This window comes from Montipora foliosa, chromosome 2 (assembly GCF_036669935.1).
Source record: "Montipora foliosa isolate CH-2021 chromosome 2, ASM3666993v2, whole genome shotgun sequence".
In the NCBI taxonomy this organism is placed as follows: domain Eukaryota; kingdom Metazoa; phylum Cnidaria; class Anthozoa; order Scleractinia; family Acroporidae; genus Montipora; species Montipora foliosa.
Window position 1 is genome coordinate 31,094,696 of NC_090870.1, and position 17,410 is coordinate 31,112,105.

Genomic DNA, 17,410 nt, shown 5'->3' on the forward strand with positions numbered 1-17,410 from the left:
CGAGCATTGCTTGGATGGTTTGTTGTTGCAGCTGCTGCTGTCGTTCCATTTGTTGCATGAGGGAAGCAAACGTAGACTGTTGTTGTTTTGCTGCTTCATCTTGTTTAGCTGCTGCAATCTCCACTTCCCTATTTTTGATTTTCAGTTCCTCCATCTTCAGTTCTCTATCCTTCTCCGCTTTCTCAACCGCTTTTCTCATTCCCGTCCTCGCTTTTTCTTTTCCCTTTATCTTTTAATGTTTGCAGTGCTTGGAGCCTGATTTCTTCAGCAGCTTCTTTCTCCTGAGCGGCTTTGTTTTTGCTTGCCGCCATTGCAGATTTCATCAACCTGAACCTGAAAGGATATTCGTGCTTAGTATGGGAAGAATCGACGATACGAATTCAACAATTGGCCAGCTGGGAACCCCAAAGGTTCTACTTTCAGTGTTTCTCATTTAAAATGGGAAACAAAAGTGATTTGTAAGCAAAAAGCATTGTTTTGCACTTACGTTTTCACGAGAACGCCAAACCCACAAGAATTTCGTCGTCGACGATCCCTGGACGACGTTCAAGCTAGTTCGCGCCTGCGCAGAACATTCGCGCGCGAAAATTTCACTTCCGGCAGTCGTCGTCCTGCCATTTCGTCGTCGATGCTTAAGTTCCCTAATGTCCACATTAAGTGCCGTTTCTGGATCTTTGACTTTTTCTGACTACTTAGTCCTTGCGCCCAGGTGCTTGTCTAGAGATATAATCTTTGCAATAGAACTCTTGAACTTTAGTTATAGTGGAGTCAGAAATTCCTTTATTGCCTTTTTTAAGAATTGTCTTTCCTTTGGCTGAGAATGAGAGACCACTTGCCTTAGCAATTTTAGAAATGACAGCTCTCTTTTTCCTTGGGCTACTGGGAAGATGACTTGAGACTCTCTTCACAGGTCTTCCTAAGGCCTGTGGTGTTCTAAAGGCAGATTTGTTTGTCTCAATGTCATTTTTCATATTAGATTTTGACATTTCTTTCTTAACCTGTGTAGTCTCATTCTTTCCTTGCTTTTTCTTCTGTCTTCTGCAACTTTTGCTGGGCTTAGAACCCTTTTCCTGGCTAACCTGTTCCTCTCTTTGTCTTTGTCCTTGTAAGAAGCATAACTCTCTGGATCACTTTTTATTTAATTTCTGTATATTATGTTTCTTTCTGCTCCTGTCTTTGGCATGATATTGCTTAAAAATTGTCTACTTCAGTTTACATTTGCAATTGTTAACTTAAAGAAAGGGGTCTAGCAAGACTTCAGTTGAAAACATAAAGTGTTGAGGTCAGCAGGAATTCTCCACACAGAGCATGCCTACTTTATTTCCTGAGCATGCTCAAATGAGCAAGACAGCTGACCAATAATCAACATGCCCAAATATAAGTTCAAAAGAGTTTAAAATCAAGCAAAAACATTAATTTCTTGTGTTGCATCTGTAACACTGTTGTGTTACGTCCGTGACATTAAACCTTCTACTGTCTGACCAATGATGAAAAAGTAAAGGAGAATTATTTCAATCCTGTTGTTGAGTTTGGCCTCTTAATAGTTTATACTACAAGTGGTATTTTTTTAAAATGATGTGAAAATTCATAGGCATTATCAAATCAATAATATCACCTGATAACAAAGGTTCATTTGATGTTACATCCGTGACACATTATTTTTTTTACTGAAAAATCTAGAACATTTTATGAGATTGACAATAGAAACAAAATAATTGATAGGTGAGCATATACCTACATTCACAAGAAATATCACTTACAAAGGTTTTTTTCTTTCTCTTTTAATGTTCACGTTAATATTTTTTATGGCATTGAATGTTACGTCTGTCACGGTGGAATTGCCCTCATGCAAACTAATTGTAAACACTAGTTGTAGTATTTACAAGAGTGGCAATGTCCAATGTCTATGTACAACTATTTACATTCTACCTCAATCGAGGCAGGAACAAAAGAGCTGGTGGCAACGGTGACAGCATCTGGCTAGTTATGGTGGCGGTGATTCCCCACACGGTGATATCAATCGCATTGACTGTAGCAAAACTGCCCTCTATAAACTTGGGAGTGCAGGCTGGTCTGTGCTATGACCGCATATGCAAGCCATGTACAGACGGATAGGCTTTCTGCAATCAAACAACAGGATTGTATTCATATTTGAATGCAACATTCATATTTCATGTCTAAAATCATATCTTGCAGCTCCGGTGGGAGGATATTTCACAAGCGTGATATCTTGAAATTTGGATCTCTTGGACTGGAGTGGGCTATTCGATCAGGCCCCCTTTGAACGCTACCAACAGAGGCTTGAAAGTCTTGTGACATTCGTACAGATGCCAGACATCCATTTTTAATTCGCTGTCAACGTGGTACGAACTGTGTGGATCATAGTCCAGTCCATGCATGTGCTGGATACAATAATAGTCTGTCTGTGGATCTTTGGGGGAGAGATTGGGCCAAGGTAGCGAGGGTTTGTAATGAATCGAACCCATCCAATCACACTAACCCAGTTCTTGTGGAAGGAATTGATGTGTTATGCAAAATTCTTCCATATCCATGACCACACACAGGCATGTCCTCGTCATTGTTTCTGTCGTCAAGGAGGTTTGCCTTCATTCCGGAGGGGGAAGCAGAGGTTGTCCGCCAATCGGAAGAGGTAGTGACACTCATTGCAAATCCTAAGGCTTCGAGGGGGAGTTGTTCTTTATCTCATACAAATCTCGCACAACACTAAGCGTTGATAGCACGCCTCCAAGGTCATAGCACTCTTTTATATTCCGATTGTCTTTGTATCAGAGTGGGACATCGAGATTGGATGAGGTAGCGAATGGACCAGTACTGACGACAATTTTGATCCAGGACCCAAGTTTAATAGGTAATTTGTTTCTTTCTTCTTTAAAAATTTTGCACAAGACAGAATCCAGCATCAAGTCTATACGGCTACAACATGTTTCCAAGTCCATGAGTAACTGACTGTTCTGGCTGGCACGATTCTTTACATACCAAACCGAGTGCACGGGATCGGAAGCTGACGCCACCTTCAGGAACCAATGACAGAGCGGTTGGAATCAATGATGGAGTGACTGGAATGTCACTATCGTCAAGCACCAATGGCAGACCCTGGGATTTCACATCACATGCTGCCGACAAACCATAAATAAGCGGGACGAACTTCATTCGTTGTCAGATGTTTGAGAAGAAGGAGAAAATGAGCACCTCTTAGGATTGTGGAGACCTGTCCCGACAAGAGGAAGAAGAAAGAACCTGCTCAACATTCTTGTGCTCGCTAGGAGAAAGAAAACTACAATGTGGTGTGCGCTGCGGCTGAACCACGCGCTAAGGAAATCTGCCATCAAAAAGATGCAGAGCGGCGTAAGAAAAAGCGGAAAGAGAAAAAGAAACGAGATGAAGCAGAGTTGGACAAGGCTGCTGAAACCTTGGATGCTCTCATCACCTCGGACCCACCACCGACAGAGGCAGTGGTGGCATGGATGACCCTCAGTGTGGAATTGAAAGAACTGTTAGAGTCAGTTCCCTCATTTGGACGAGTTGCCCATCTACGAAACGATGGTGAAACCCTTACTTCCTACACAGACATGTGTGATAGTAACCCCTGTAGAGGTGAAGCCAGAACCTAAGAACATCCCATGGTGACTCCTATCGAGCCAGCACCTCGCTTAGATCCTGGCGCACTCTTGGAACCCCTACCAGGGCCAACCCCAGAGCTGAAGGTACCTTCGTGTCTGTTCCACAAGACTCCTTTAGGCGAGAACCAGACCCAAGTTGATCCATCCTTTGGATGCGTCTTTTGTAAAGAGCACAATGAGGTGTCCCCATTTTGGGTGGTGGGTGTTGAGCTCATCTACAAATGGCTCACTGAAGTAAGCAACTCCACCCAGACGTCAAGAAAGGACCATGGCACTGATTTTGTGGGGAGAAAAGTAAAGTCGTAGGAACGATGAGCTCAGATTCCCCCAACTTGGGTCACTTTTTCTTGACGTGTGGCCAGAACATGCCTTGCCAGTTCTTCCAATGGTTGGAGCGTGAGTGGTCGGACCAGATCTTTAAGCACCCATTGCAAGAGGCCAGAAAGAATGGCTGGAAGGGAGAATGGAAGAAAAAATCCAGTTAGAAAGTAGCAAGGCCTTCACAACTCCGTAACGGTTGAGACTTTTGTACTGTATTTTCCGTCTTTGACCTGTTTAAAGCTTCGCTCTTACGAGCGTGCCTTTTAGGGATTTTCCACTTTTCAAGGTATGAGTGGTGGCTCTTTGAAAATTTGGTGTAGAGAAGGCTGGTTTGTATAAAGATATTAACTGGTGGATGACAAACAATATGCTAAAGCTCAATCAGGAGAAAACTGAAGTGATTGTAATTAGTTCAAAATTCCGCCCAAAGCCTGCCATTCCATGCGTGTCAGTTGGTGATGAACAAATACTTCCCAAATCTTCAGCTAGGAATCTTGGTGTCACATTCGATGAATGCTGTAATATGGAGGAACATGTAAAAAAGATCTGCAAAACGTCTTACTACCACTTACAGAACATTTCTAAAATTAGGAAGTACCTCACTGAGGAAACTACGAAAATTCTTGTTCATGCGTTTTTTAGTTGAAAACTAGATTATTGTAACTCTTTATTATATGGCCTCTCTAAGCATATGATAAGTAGTTTGCAGTCTGTGCAAAACATGGCTCCTCGTATCGTTACTTTAACCAAGAAATTTGATCATATCACCCCTGTATTGATTCAACTGCATTGGTTACCTGTTCACTTTCGGATTCTTTTTAAAGTTTTATTGTAAGTTTATAAGGCGCTAAATGGTATGGCACCATTACATATTACAGAATTACTTAGTTATTGTACATGTTCACGTACGTTACGCTCGACTGATCAGAAACTTCTGGCAGTTCTGAAGTCAAGACTTAAAACATACGGAGACAGGGCCTTTTCCGTTGCTGCGCCTAAACTCTGGAACGAGCTGCCATTAGATCTTAGAATTTTTAGATACAATTAATTTATTCAAGAAACATTTAAAGACTGATCTTTTCAAAAAAGAATACAATGTTTAACTTTTTGATAATTTAGAATAGGATTTATTATGATATTTTTATAAATTAAGACTGTAAATAGTATTCATATTTTATTACTAGTGGGATCTTTTTAATTTTTTTTAATATTATGAATTGTAAAGCACTTTGGTCAATTAGTGGAGTTAGCGCTATATAAATTATGTTAAATTAAATTAAAGTGACAATTTTTTTATAAAACATGTTTTAGTTTTGGCACTAAAGAATAAATGCTATACTGAGTAATTGCATTGTGACTAAACTTGATAGACAACAAATGCAAGGAAACAATGTTATGTGCTTGTAATATTTCGATATAAATCTATATCATCTTCGGACTAAGGCGGGATACAAGTAGCAGAATTTTAAATACTACGAGATTGTGCAACAGTATAATCACGTGAAAATGAAAAACAAGGAAACGAAACTGTCAAGAGAATAGGCGGAGTTCTCTAGTGGCTTTTAAGCCATTGTTCAGAAATGGTGTTAAACGCTTAATATGGTAAGCTTCTTTATATAGTAATAGATTCCAGTTATCATCGCGATCTATTATGTTAGTGTTATCACGCACGGTTTGGGCGAAGAATTCTTTGTTGATTACAGTAGTAGATGAAATGTTTTCATTTGTAAAAATATCCGGTGAGTTGTATAAATCTTGTATGTGTTTGATATTATCACAATCGTGAAGATGTTTATATATAGCGCTTTCTTTGTCCATGAGTGCATGTTCTTGTGTTCGGACAAACAGAGTTCTGTTCGTTTTGCCGATGTACGAAGAATTACAACCAGGGCAGATGAATTCATAAACAACATTTGATTGGCTTAATTGTGGCGTTTTGTCCTTAGTGCTTGTGAAGAAACACAATTTTGTTGTCTTCTCTTAGGTTTGGCACTGTTGGGTGATACTGTGTCGCAAAGGTTAAGATATCTTTAGGGCTTTCATTCCTGATTCCCTTTCTGTGAATTTGGTGTCTGATAGGAGTGTTTCAATCAGACCTTTCAGATAGCGTCTAGCATGGAGACGTGATTTGAATTTGTGAATGTCTTCAACAGTTCTTCTTGAAGAATCTTTTTTTGACAGGCGGTGGATGGCTAGAGGAAAAATGAGTGTACTGAAAGGTTTCAGTTGGCTTGAAGTGTGTTTCTATATTCAGAATGGATTGATTTTGAAAGCCTTTGCCTTTGTATACAACAGTGTCTAGAGATGTGGCTTCAGTGTTTGAGATCTCAGCTGTAAATTTGATGGTAAAGTGGTGTGAGTTTGCTTATTTGATGAACTTGGCTATATCCGGTTTGTTAACGTCCCACAACGAAAAAATGTCATCAATGTACCGTTTCCAAATTATTGGCTTTATGTTGCTTTTGCTAAGAATCTGTCTCTAAGATCAGCCATAAAGATATTTGCAAAGGCAATGGCCATCTTAGTATCCATTAGAGTACGATAAATTTGAAGATAGTTCTTTCCGTTGAACTGAAAAGAATTCTCATTGAGTATGTCTTAGCATTTCTTTGATATAGTTTGTGGCGATTGGAGGGTTATTTTTGTGAAAGTTTTCGTATGCTTTGCATTTTGAAGTGATTCCCTCTTCCCGTGGTATATTTGTATGTAGACTTGTGACGTCCATCGATATAAGGAAAGTTTGTTTTCCTATCTTCGTCCCTTCAATGAAGTTGATGAAATCTGTAGAGTCTTTTAAGATAAGACGCTTGTGATGTGGAAATTGGCTTAAGTAATGTGTCAACTAATGCTGAAATTCTTTCTGTTGGCCCTTCACAACCTGAGATTATTGGTCTTCCTACTAGAGTAGGTTTTTGGATTTTAGTGATGGTATAGAATTCCAGTATTCGTGGTGGATTTGGTGTTTGACACAACCATTTCTTAGTCGTGTTATCAAGATAGTTGTTACAGGTAAATTCTGAGATCAAGTATTAACTATGGGTTTGTCAAGAGGTTTGTAGTTATTTGGGTTGTTGATTTGGACTTGGTCCTCCTGTATTTTATCAGTTTTATCCATGCTAACACGTGTGGTTCCCTTGTCCGCCTTTTTGAAATGTATATCTTTGTTTTGTTTTAAAGGCTTTTGTGCTTTCCATTCTTTGCGTGATAAGTTCTCTTTTGGTCTGGTTATTTTTATCTCCGCAGTTTGAAGTTTGACCTGTTCGAGGTAGTGTTCTAATAGTACAGGTGGTTGAACTGGTGGTTCCCAATTAAATTTTACATAGTAGGGGTGAATTGATTTGTTTTGCCTATGAAAAGTATTTTTAAGCACATTCTTCTTGCGAAGACCTTAGAGTCCTACAAGAGCTGGCACCTTATTATATTGTTTGTGACTGTGGCAGTTGGTATAAATTTTAGGCCCTTCGTCAATAAATTAGTTTGGGTGTCAGTTGAATTCTTTTAGTATAGGTAATCACATGATTTCGAGTGCAATTTGGAATAAATAAGCACGAGTAAATTTTTCAAAGGCCAACAAAAGTGCACGAGCCCGTAGGGCGAGTGCACTTTGTGGCCTTTGAAAAATTTACAAGTGCTTATTTATTCCAAATTGCACGAGAAAAATCATGTGATTACTTATTAATAATATACACGAAAAACATAACTACAACAAAAAAATTTTGACAGGGCGCGCTTTTTTTTAGTTCATTCAACTGATTGGCTGAAACAAATTACAACGTTTGTCAAATGCAAACTTACAAGACCGACACTTTCAAAATCATTCAAATTAGAACTTGGAAATGTGTGAGGACTGATTTAAAACCTTTCAAGCGTTTTAAATTTATGTAAAGAAAACTCGCTTTACAATAATTAGGAAAAGTAAACGTTCAATCAGAATCATCCTCGATAATGAACGCTCGGCGTTTACAAGAACTGGGCTGTCGTTTTGAAATCTCAGGAGCTCGCTTCGAGCGGCCAATGATGAAAGACACTTGACAGTTGTTGAACGTGTTCATCATGGTCTGTTCCTGGGACCTCATCATGGTTGGATTTACAGAGAAATTCTGAGTTTGAAAACCTGAAAGTGATGGTGGGAATTGGTTTTCTTTCGTCGCTGTCATCAATGGGCCGGCCAATGTGTGTGGTACTGGCATGTTCGTGTTTACCGGAGCGAGTGGAGCCGCAGTTGTCGTGATGTCGGAAACTGCCATTCGCTTTTTCTCAGCACCGGGGTTTTCATAATTCCGTTTGGATATTGCACTGGAGAGTCATCGTTGTTCTTCCTCGTCGGCTTCATCGTAATCGTCAAGGGATTGTACGCTTCGGTGGCCTGTGACCTTCACTATATCTGAGCGTTCAACGTTTGCTTTCTTTAGCTTGCTCACTGTTGTCTTTCTAGCACTGTGATTCGTAAATTTTTTGTGACTTTCTTCAAGGCTAGTACCCGCCACAGTTGTTTTCATCATGTTGCTAATGGTGTTTACGCCCATTGGTTGAGTTTTGAACCAGATGTTGTCATTCAGTCTTCGGTTTCTTTTGATACTGAGGTAGAAAGGACCTGACCATCGCATGTTAAGTGGTCTTCGCTCGACAAACTGCTTGAAGAGAGCAACCGGACACCTTTCTCCTCCAACAGAGAACATTCGTGGCTGAAAATCTCTGTTCTTGCTCTGCAGTCCGCCCTGTCTGGTCTTCGTTGGACCTTCGGTAAACTGCACGAACTCCATACCTTCGTCATTTTTGCAGAGTTGAAAATCTTCCATTTTCATTGCGTGGTGCTCTTGACGACCGCGGAGACCAAAAAACTGCGTCAAAAGCCACCACATAGAAGAAATAAGCGCTTCTGGAGTTTTGGAGCCAAATTTTTCTCCCTCCCACAGCACCTCCTCTTCTTCCTCAGTTAAACTTCTGGCTTTATTTGGACGTTTGCCCATACCGGATTGGCGAAGTTGCCGAGCTTTCCCCTCTAAAACTTGCTTGGAAGAGTGGAACTCCCTGTCTCTTATGATGGAAAACTTGTATCCTTTCTCATTTAAATGTCTATCAAGTGCAGCTATCATCACTTTTAAGCTGTCTGGCTCGTAGTCGTCACCGTTTTTGTTTTTTACTTCAGCGTAGAATGATTCAAGTAGCTTGTTTAGTTTTCCTGGCTCGTTTTCCTCGATTTTGTTGACAATATTTTTCTGTTTGCACCACGTCTCTTATACATTCAGCCAGAAAGACGTACTCTTTACTGTATTTGGGTTTTTGGAAAAATTTTTTAGCTCTTCAATCGTTGTTTCGCTCGCAAAACCAAATCGTTGTTTGCTGAAAACTCCGGCCATTTTCCTCCGCGTCTTATCTTAAAATTTCCGCCAATATGTTGCTATAGAAACAGCTCTAATCTGATTGGTTCTTGTTGGTTTCTTTTGTGTGTTTAGCCAATCAGAAAGCCTTTGTAATTTGCACTCGTGTTACAAGTTTGCACTCGTGTTACACATTTTGCACTCGTGTTACAGAAGAGCTGCACTCCTTTCTCAGCCAATCAGAATTGAGTAATTTTTTCGTGTATATTATTACAGAGGTTTATGAGAGTCTTCCCGTTGTTGTTTGTAAGGAAATTGTTTGTACTTTCCATTCTTTGCGTGACAAGTCCTCTTTTGGTCTGGTTATTTTTATCTCCGCAGTTTGAAGTTTGACCTGTTCCAGGTAGTGTTCTAATGTTACAGGTGGTTGAACTGGTGGTTCCCAATTAAATTTTACATAGAAGGGGTGAATTGATTTGTTTTGCCTATGAAAAGTATTTTTAAGCACATTCTTCTTGCGAAGACCTTAGAGTCCTACAAGAGCTGGCACCTTATTATATTGTTTGTGACTGTGGCAGTTGGTATAAATTTTAGGCCCTTCGTCAATAAATTAGTTTGGGTGTCAGTTGAATTCTTTTACAGAGGTTTATGAGAGTCTTCCTGTTGTTGTTTGTAAGGAAATTGTTTGCTAGTTTTCGCGCTCATTGCGCTTTTTGGATTTTAGTTGTTTCTTTGTAAATTTTGTTCCCTTGCTTGCGCTGTCTTTGTTAGTAGTGTTATAACATGAGTAAGTGAACAGACATGTTTACTTTGTAACATTTTTATTTCTTACAGCTGCTTTAAGTGTTCACAATAGTGTTGTCACATTTTCAGAATCTATTCCTAGCAAATCTGCTATGTTTTTAACGCTGATGTCTGCCGATAGCAGTTGGTTGTCTAGTTTGTTTTAAAGCCTCTTAGGATTGACTTTTCAGAGAGTTTTGCCTTTCTCCTTACGAAGGTAAAGTAGCGGTGATTAAATCTAGTTAGTGCTGAGAGAAAACCTTGCTCAGCTTTTAATTAAACCGCCTGAATGTCTTGCTTGAACTTTTTCGTCCGGCAGGATATTTGCATCGGCATTGTAACGTAACGACTTCAGACAAGTTTTATTGCCCAAGTGTTTTCATCATTTTTCAATGGACTCCTCAGTTCTCTTGATTTTAGCTTCCAGTGAGTAAAGACTGTCTACTTCCGATTTTCTTTTCCTGTTTTCTCCTTTTCCTTGCGGCTTTGCTGATATCCAGCACAGTTCTGTTTGCGGCTGGTGGCTCATTGTTTCTGCCATGCAACCTGAGTCATTTTTCATCTTCACTTCCTTTGAGCCTCCAGGTAGTGCATTTTCGTCTAGTGGTGTGCTTAATGGGCTGCTCTCAAGCAATAGAAGATCTCTGTAGTCCTCTTTCGTGTCCATTAGTGTAGCAAGTACTTCAGTGTGCCTTTAAGCAAGACCGTGGTTTTGAATCTTCATGATTCTCGCCAGTTGCTATTTTCAAATGGGGAACAGTAGAGTGTTAAGCTCAATTCTATTCTGCCGAGAAGCACACTGGCAATTGACTTTTAGATAGTCACATTAATTTGAAATAAGGATAAAAAAGCCGCAATCTGATTGGTGATCTTGAATGATAAATTTCGCAATAAACATTACGCAAGGAAAGAACTTTATCGGTAGATTTTGTCACATATTTCACGGTTATTCTAACAAAAACTTAAAAATACGGCAAAAAAGTGTTGATCTCTCTCCAAAATCCCTTTTTTTTGGACGTGGAAACAGGGATGGGATCCTGTACATGTGATGATGGGGTGGGTATGTGATCTCCTACCTCCTTGGTCATAGAATCTCAATCAAACTTCAACTTACAAGTGAGTCTCGTTTAATTTTCCAATTCTATCACCTGACCAGAGGCATGAAGGGCCCATGAGACTCTGACACAGCCCTCTAAGTATATCATCTAAAGCAAATGCGTACCAATTGTAAATACATTTTAATTTGAATGCTATTGATTTTCAATGAATGAAAAGTTTGTTGGATAATTCGCATAATGGATATCACATCAATAAGAACAATAACATTTTATAAAAGAAATGAGATAAGTGAATCTAAGACAAAACCGCTTCTCTTGTGTTGCTCCTCTTGGGCGTAGCACTGATTTATGGTAATATTTCGGGAATGTTTTTGCTTTGTTTAAAAAGGAGCTTGTTTCTTTCTTTAATGCACAAGAATGTTGATGGCTGTTGCCCTCAGTACTTTACAGATTATATCTCCTATGTTAATGATAAGCATAGACTTAATACAAGGGCGTCAACAAATAACAATTTATTCATACCGCTTTTTCCTACCAACTCTGGTCTACGCACTTTTTATGCAAGTGTCAACCGACTATGGAACACATTAGATGTTAGCACTAGAAGTATTACACCCCTAAGGAATTTTAAAAAGTACATAAGTAATAAATACGTAGTTAGTAATTGTAAGCTCGATCATTTTACTATTCATAGAACTTTCTGATAATTTTAGTTTAGTTTAGGAGTACTTTGTGAACTTTTTCAATTTTTATCAATATTATTATTAATGGACCGCAATGTAAACTACTGAATTTTCAGTAATTGTGTTATCCAATAAAGTTTCTACAGTTTCTACAATGTTTTTGCTGATTCCCAACCAATTGTGTTCAGTATGGTATCTAGAGGGATTTCTTTTTGATGGGCCTTTGTTGCTGAGGCAGCCCTTGTACTGTGTGAAGTTAATTTTTTTTTAACATCACGATACCTTTCCGAATACTATATATTGGGGATTTACTTATCTCGCAAACTTAGGTAGTTGAGGGGTAATCAGCTCTGGGTCGCACTAGTTTTATGAAAGACAATGTACTCATATGGTTGGATAAAATTGGCCACTATTGTTACATTAAAACAATATCGTGAAATTTCAATAGACCTAAGGAAACATAATGTGGGGTGGGGGAACATCATTGATGATTCTAATAGCTTTATTTTGCAATTTTACAAGTTGTCACAATGGGTTTTCGTAATCACTACCCCGCAATATAGAGCCATACAGTAAATATTGCTAAATAAGTGAATAATAGATATTAGCGGAGCACCATTGTTAAGAAAATATGGTAACCCATTGATGCAAGAAAATTTGGTTTTATAGCCATGACGTAATGAACGTGCGTACGTACGTCCGACCGTCCGTCCACCCCTCCACGTATGCCAATGTGACCAGTATCATGCTAGTTTACAGCATACATCTTTGATATTGGACATCCATCTTGTGATTAATTGACACCTGTCAGAACAAGGTATCGGCTGACCAGTATCACATGACCATATCGCGGGCTCAAGCTTAAGCTCACCGAGGTCAGCTGCGTTTTTTGGTCAAGTTGACCACTGACCAGGTACTGGTTTTCGATGGGATTGCAGGCTCATCCTAGGTGAACTCACCTTAATATAAGCAAGGCTTCATTTTTCGCGCGCTTTTTGTGGCTCAAAGCGGCTACACGGCCATATTTTATATCAGTGAAAGTTCTTACACAGTCAAACGCTTTTTGTGTTCAGGTGGAAAACGGATTGGAAGATGTTTTCTTTCTGCATTTTTCACTGGTTTCAATCCAGCTTGACATATGATGATATCTGTGGTCCACACTGGTGACTACACAGTTACTCAGATCGAGCATGCGCGGGATGTAAACTTAAAGCTGAGTGTTTATTTTTAAGTTGCTTATAGCCGCTTTTTTCTCTGTATTGCAATTTTTGGCATATCTTTAGAAGCTCTGATAAGGTTACATGATGCCTGGAGGACCTATGTCTAGAACAGAAATGAAAGGACTGAGCGAAAGAGAACGACAATGACAAAACAGAATACCAGTAATAGCTCATACTTAGCACACAAATTCCTTCCTTGGGCACTAAACTATTTGTTATGTTTACGGATGCGTTATTTAAAGTGGATGCGTATTTTTAAAAGGTGGTTTAATCCATTCTTCCTTTTTTCATGAATAAAAATCGAATTTTTATTGTCAACTGGAATTAAATAACAATTATCTGTACTCTTTTGGACATAAAGAAAAATTTTATTTGTTTGTTTGTTTGTTTGTTTGTTTTCCTCTAAAATGCGAGCAAACAATTGTTTCTTAATCGGTTTGCCCAACTGGTTTTCGTTGTTTTGTATTCACAATGAGTTGTCATAAAATTAGGAGGAAATCTCAGTAGCTTGTGTTTTCAGAAGTTTGTTTAAAGCACCCAAATGTTAATTAAGTGTTGGTGCAGATCGTGTTTGAAGTTCGTCCTTTCTTGGTTGCATTGCTGTAGGTTGCCGATTCTTGTACCAAGCCAACCTGGCGTGTTTCAGTGAAATACTTAAAAATGTGAATGATCTTGTTTTCAGAGATAAAGAGGAATAAAGTACATCAGTAAAACTCTTCTTTGACCTTGAAATGACAAAGTTTTTTTTATGGCTTCTAATTTTAGCATTATTCCTATATGCTGGCTATTGACAGTTGACTCTGAAATGGCTTTTTTCCTTTTCAATTCGGTTGCTGAGGTTGTAGTTAATGCTTGTTTTCTTTTAAAACTCATTCGGTTCAAGAAAAAATTATTGCCAAACTGGTTAATTGCAAAGTAAATTTCACTGGAAAAACCGATGTTGCACTGATCGCTTCGTGATTCATGCGATATTGGTTTTTAGTGTAAAATTTACCGTGGAAGTGATTAGTTAGGCAATGAATTTTTCTATAGAAGAAAGCAAAGAAAATGATTTAATTATTAAAGCAGCAGCTGGAAACATTTTCACAAACCACACAAGGGTGATTTTTTTGTAAAAGAACCTTTTTCTTTGCCAGGCTGAAAAGGTTCTTATATTTTTGGGTAAAATGCCAAATTTCAGCCTGTACTAGGTTCTTATATGTGAGTTTGTACTGTATGCATTCTTCTGTAAAATAGAAAACTAATCCAGGCTATCAAGATTGCTTTTTTTGCATTTTAATAATCAGATCAGAGTCAGTAGTTATTACTGACTAATTCAACGTCAGGACATTTGTCCTTTCCGTTTGATAATATAAGACCACAATATTTTTCATCTCTATCACAAATACTGGCTTTAGCAACTTTTGGAAATATGATTGTAAACATGCGAACCTCACCCTCTAGGAGGTGTTTCTTACTAAAAGCAAAAAGTAAAATGGGGAAGCCATTGTCTTCACTTCTTTCAGATTCTATTCAGGAAAAAGTGAATGTTCCACATGCAAATGCTAACATCATGGAGGGCTTAGCTCTCAGCTACTCCAGAGAGAAGCCTGGAAGTCGCAAACGGGTTGAACTGTTGAGCTGTATGGCACAGCAATACACAAATAAGGAAATTAAGCAAATGTTCAGGTTTACTAGCAGTCAAGGAGAAGAAGTATCATGCACAGACTACGAATTAACAAAAGCTAGACTTCATAGTAAGATGTATGGTCCAGGAGCAGCACTTCCGAAAATAAGACACCAGTGTAGTCATAAACTTCCACCAGAAACCATTGCTTTTGTCTTGGAATTTATCCATCATCCAGACAGTGAAGACTATTCATCAAGTGCCCCCTGTGATGGAAAACAAAAATCATGGATAAGTGAATTATTAGGAGGAGGAAATCAACCTGTTTTGTGGTTCAATTAAGCAAAACAAGTCTGCCTTTTATGATAGATATACGTTGTAAACAGGAATGTGAATAACTGGAGATTAGACCTATAAGCTTTAGTACATTTTTTTAAGGGTTTCTCTGCAGGAAATTTCAAAATAATGGCAGAGAAGGCAGGACTCTAACATTTGCACAGAACTTGGCGCAGAGTATTTCATCCTTGGTAGATAATCTGCTAACTCGTTTAGGTGAAATGCTGAGGAGCCACCGTAAACCAGACATGACTCCAGGATTAATGAGCAAAGCAAAGAAGTTGAATGGTAAACAAACAACGTTAACAAATAATATATGACTGTTTCCAGCACAAGAAAAGTCAGAACGAACATATTTTTGCTACAGTGGTACATGTTCCAACACCATCTAACAGGATATTTCAATAGCTTTGCTCTATCACACCCCAGCAGTCTAGCTTATGTTTTTTGGCATCACCTTCACTTTTGCGAGCAACAAAAATTCTTGGAAATGATGTGAAGTTTCCAAAAATAATGTACAAGGCAAACAATTTTGTCCAAATATGAAAAGTACAACCTTCTGGCTGAAGAACGCTCGCACGTGAAGGAAGTAAGTGGTTTCGAATGCCAATTATGTAAACAAATCGAGGTGTTGCATTTTCAAACTAAAATTACGCAACTGGTTCAAAACAAAACCACATTTATTTAGGTAGCACTGAAAAGCTTGCACTTTAACATTCAGTATTGTAGTGACATATGTCTGGTACACTATACAATGAACTAACAACAAAGCAGATAATCAGTGCTGCCATAAAGAATTCGTCAGACACCCGGTTCAAATACATTTAAAGCAAATAATGATCAAATCAAGTGTAGAACGTCTAGAAACTTTCAATTAAGACGTGCAATCCTTGGTACAACAAGATTTTTGCTGCGTAACCTGACAAGAAACAAGTAAATAATATGGGTTTCGCATAATGGTATATTTTATTTTCAATTCCAAAACGCATAAAAATTCACGGCTGTATATTCCGTTTACACTGAAACTACTAACAAAATTACGGTTTCAACAGAACAGGTTAAGTCAAAACGTTTATTCTAAAATGTTGGCAGTTCCATAAAGTTGACAAATAATCTCGTTTGAGCTTTATTTTCTCAAGGGAGAATTTCGCTCAATGAATGGGAGAACGCAAGTTCAGCTCGACCGGTTTACCGCTCGACCATTATGCTAATTGTGCTTTAAAGCAGTCTTTCAAAGAGATTTCAGAGTTTTAAAGCATCACTTGTCATTGACATAACTTAGGTTATAGAAGTAAAACAATTACATACCTTTAATGAATTGATTTGGCAATATAGTATCGAAAGTAAACCGTCAGAATCAGCCATAACTTCTCTGAAAAACGGCTGGCATTGTTCGCATCTCATGGCAAGTCTACTGAAGCGAACCTTCCATTTGCATCCTGGGGTTTTTTCTACCACAAAATGCTTCATATCCTTCCGACAAAGGTTAGAAATGAGCAAAGGGAACAGCACTTTTTTTAATCGAAATTATTATAGCGGCCACCAGACTATCCCTGGTAGCAAAACACACGTGCTTCCAACTAAACTTGACCGGTGTCACAATGATATGTGTATCCCTGCACACATATCACTAGTGATACACATATCCCCGGTGGGGATACACAAAACACTGAAAACAAACAAAATGGCGGTGGTGTATCAAAGTCATGTGGCGAGCCGTGGAGACAGCAGGAGGAGGACATCAAGCAGTCAAGTAATTAGGTATGACATTCTAACTTTATTTAAACAGGAAATTGTTAGAGCAAAACAAAATACTAAGTTGAGCTTGCATATAAGTAAGCTGAAATGATTTGCAAGTAGTGAGATATCGGTGACCAAGAACTCATATCTTTAACAGTCTCTTCGATCTTTCCTATCTGGGGCTAGTATGGTAATTTTTAGTGACAAAAAGGTTATTTCTTTGTACTTTGAGAAGGAAAGCGACCAGAAGAACGGCAAATCCTCATTTGAATTGCGAAATGTTTCGGCTTTTTGAACTGAAGACAATTCGTTTCATGTTTTGAAGCAAACTTGTCATAAATGTGGAATGTGAGCTTAGTAAGCTTAAAGTAGAGTTATTCTTAAATACAATAATAAACCAGCCTTTGAAATACCGAAATTAAGCTAACCTATCTCTTTTAATCAGTTTATTTTAAAGTAGTTTGTGGCAATTAATATTTAATTAAATTACCACAGATGTAATTATCATTATGTAGTATGCTGAAAGCATGTTGTTGGTTCACCACTTGAAGTCTACATTTTAGCTTGTTACTGCAGCAGTAGAACATGTATGATTGTCGTGATTGACAGTATCATAACTCTATATGTATGTCCTTGAATTATTTAAATTATTGCGATTTTTGTTATTTCTCCCTGTTAATTAATTGCGATAAGTTGTAAAC

General features: G+C 38.4%; 1 protein-coding gene across 1 annotated transcript; it reads right to left on the bottom strand.

Annotated features, from left to right (window-relative positions):
• Positions 1-8,266: 8,266 nt before the first annotated feature.
• On the bottom strand, positions 8,267-9,058 carry LOC137991493 (uncharacterized protein KIAA1958-like). The gene has a single exon (XM_068836571.1). The coding sequence runs from the start codon at positions 9,056-9,058 to the stop codon at positions 8,267-8,269; it is 792 nt and encodes a 263-aa protein (XP_068692672.1).
• Positions 9,059-17,410: the final 8,352 nt, after the last annotated feature.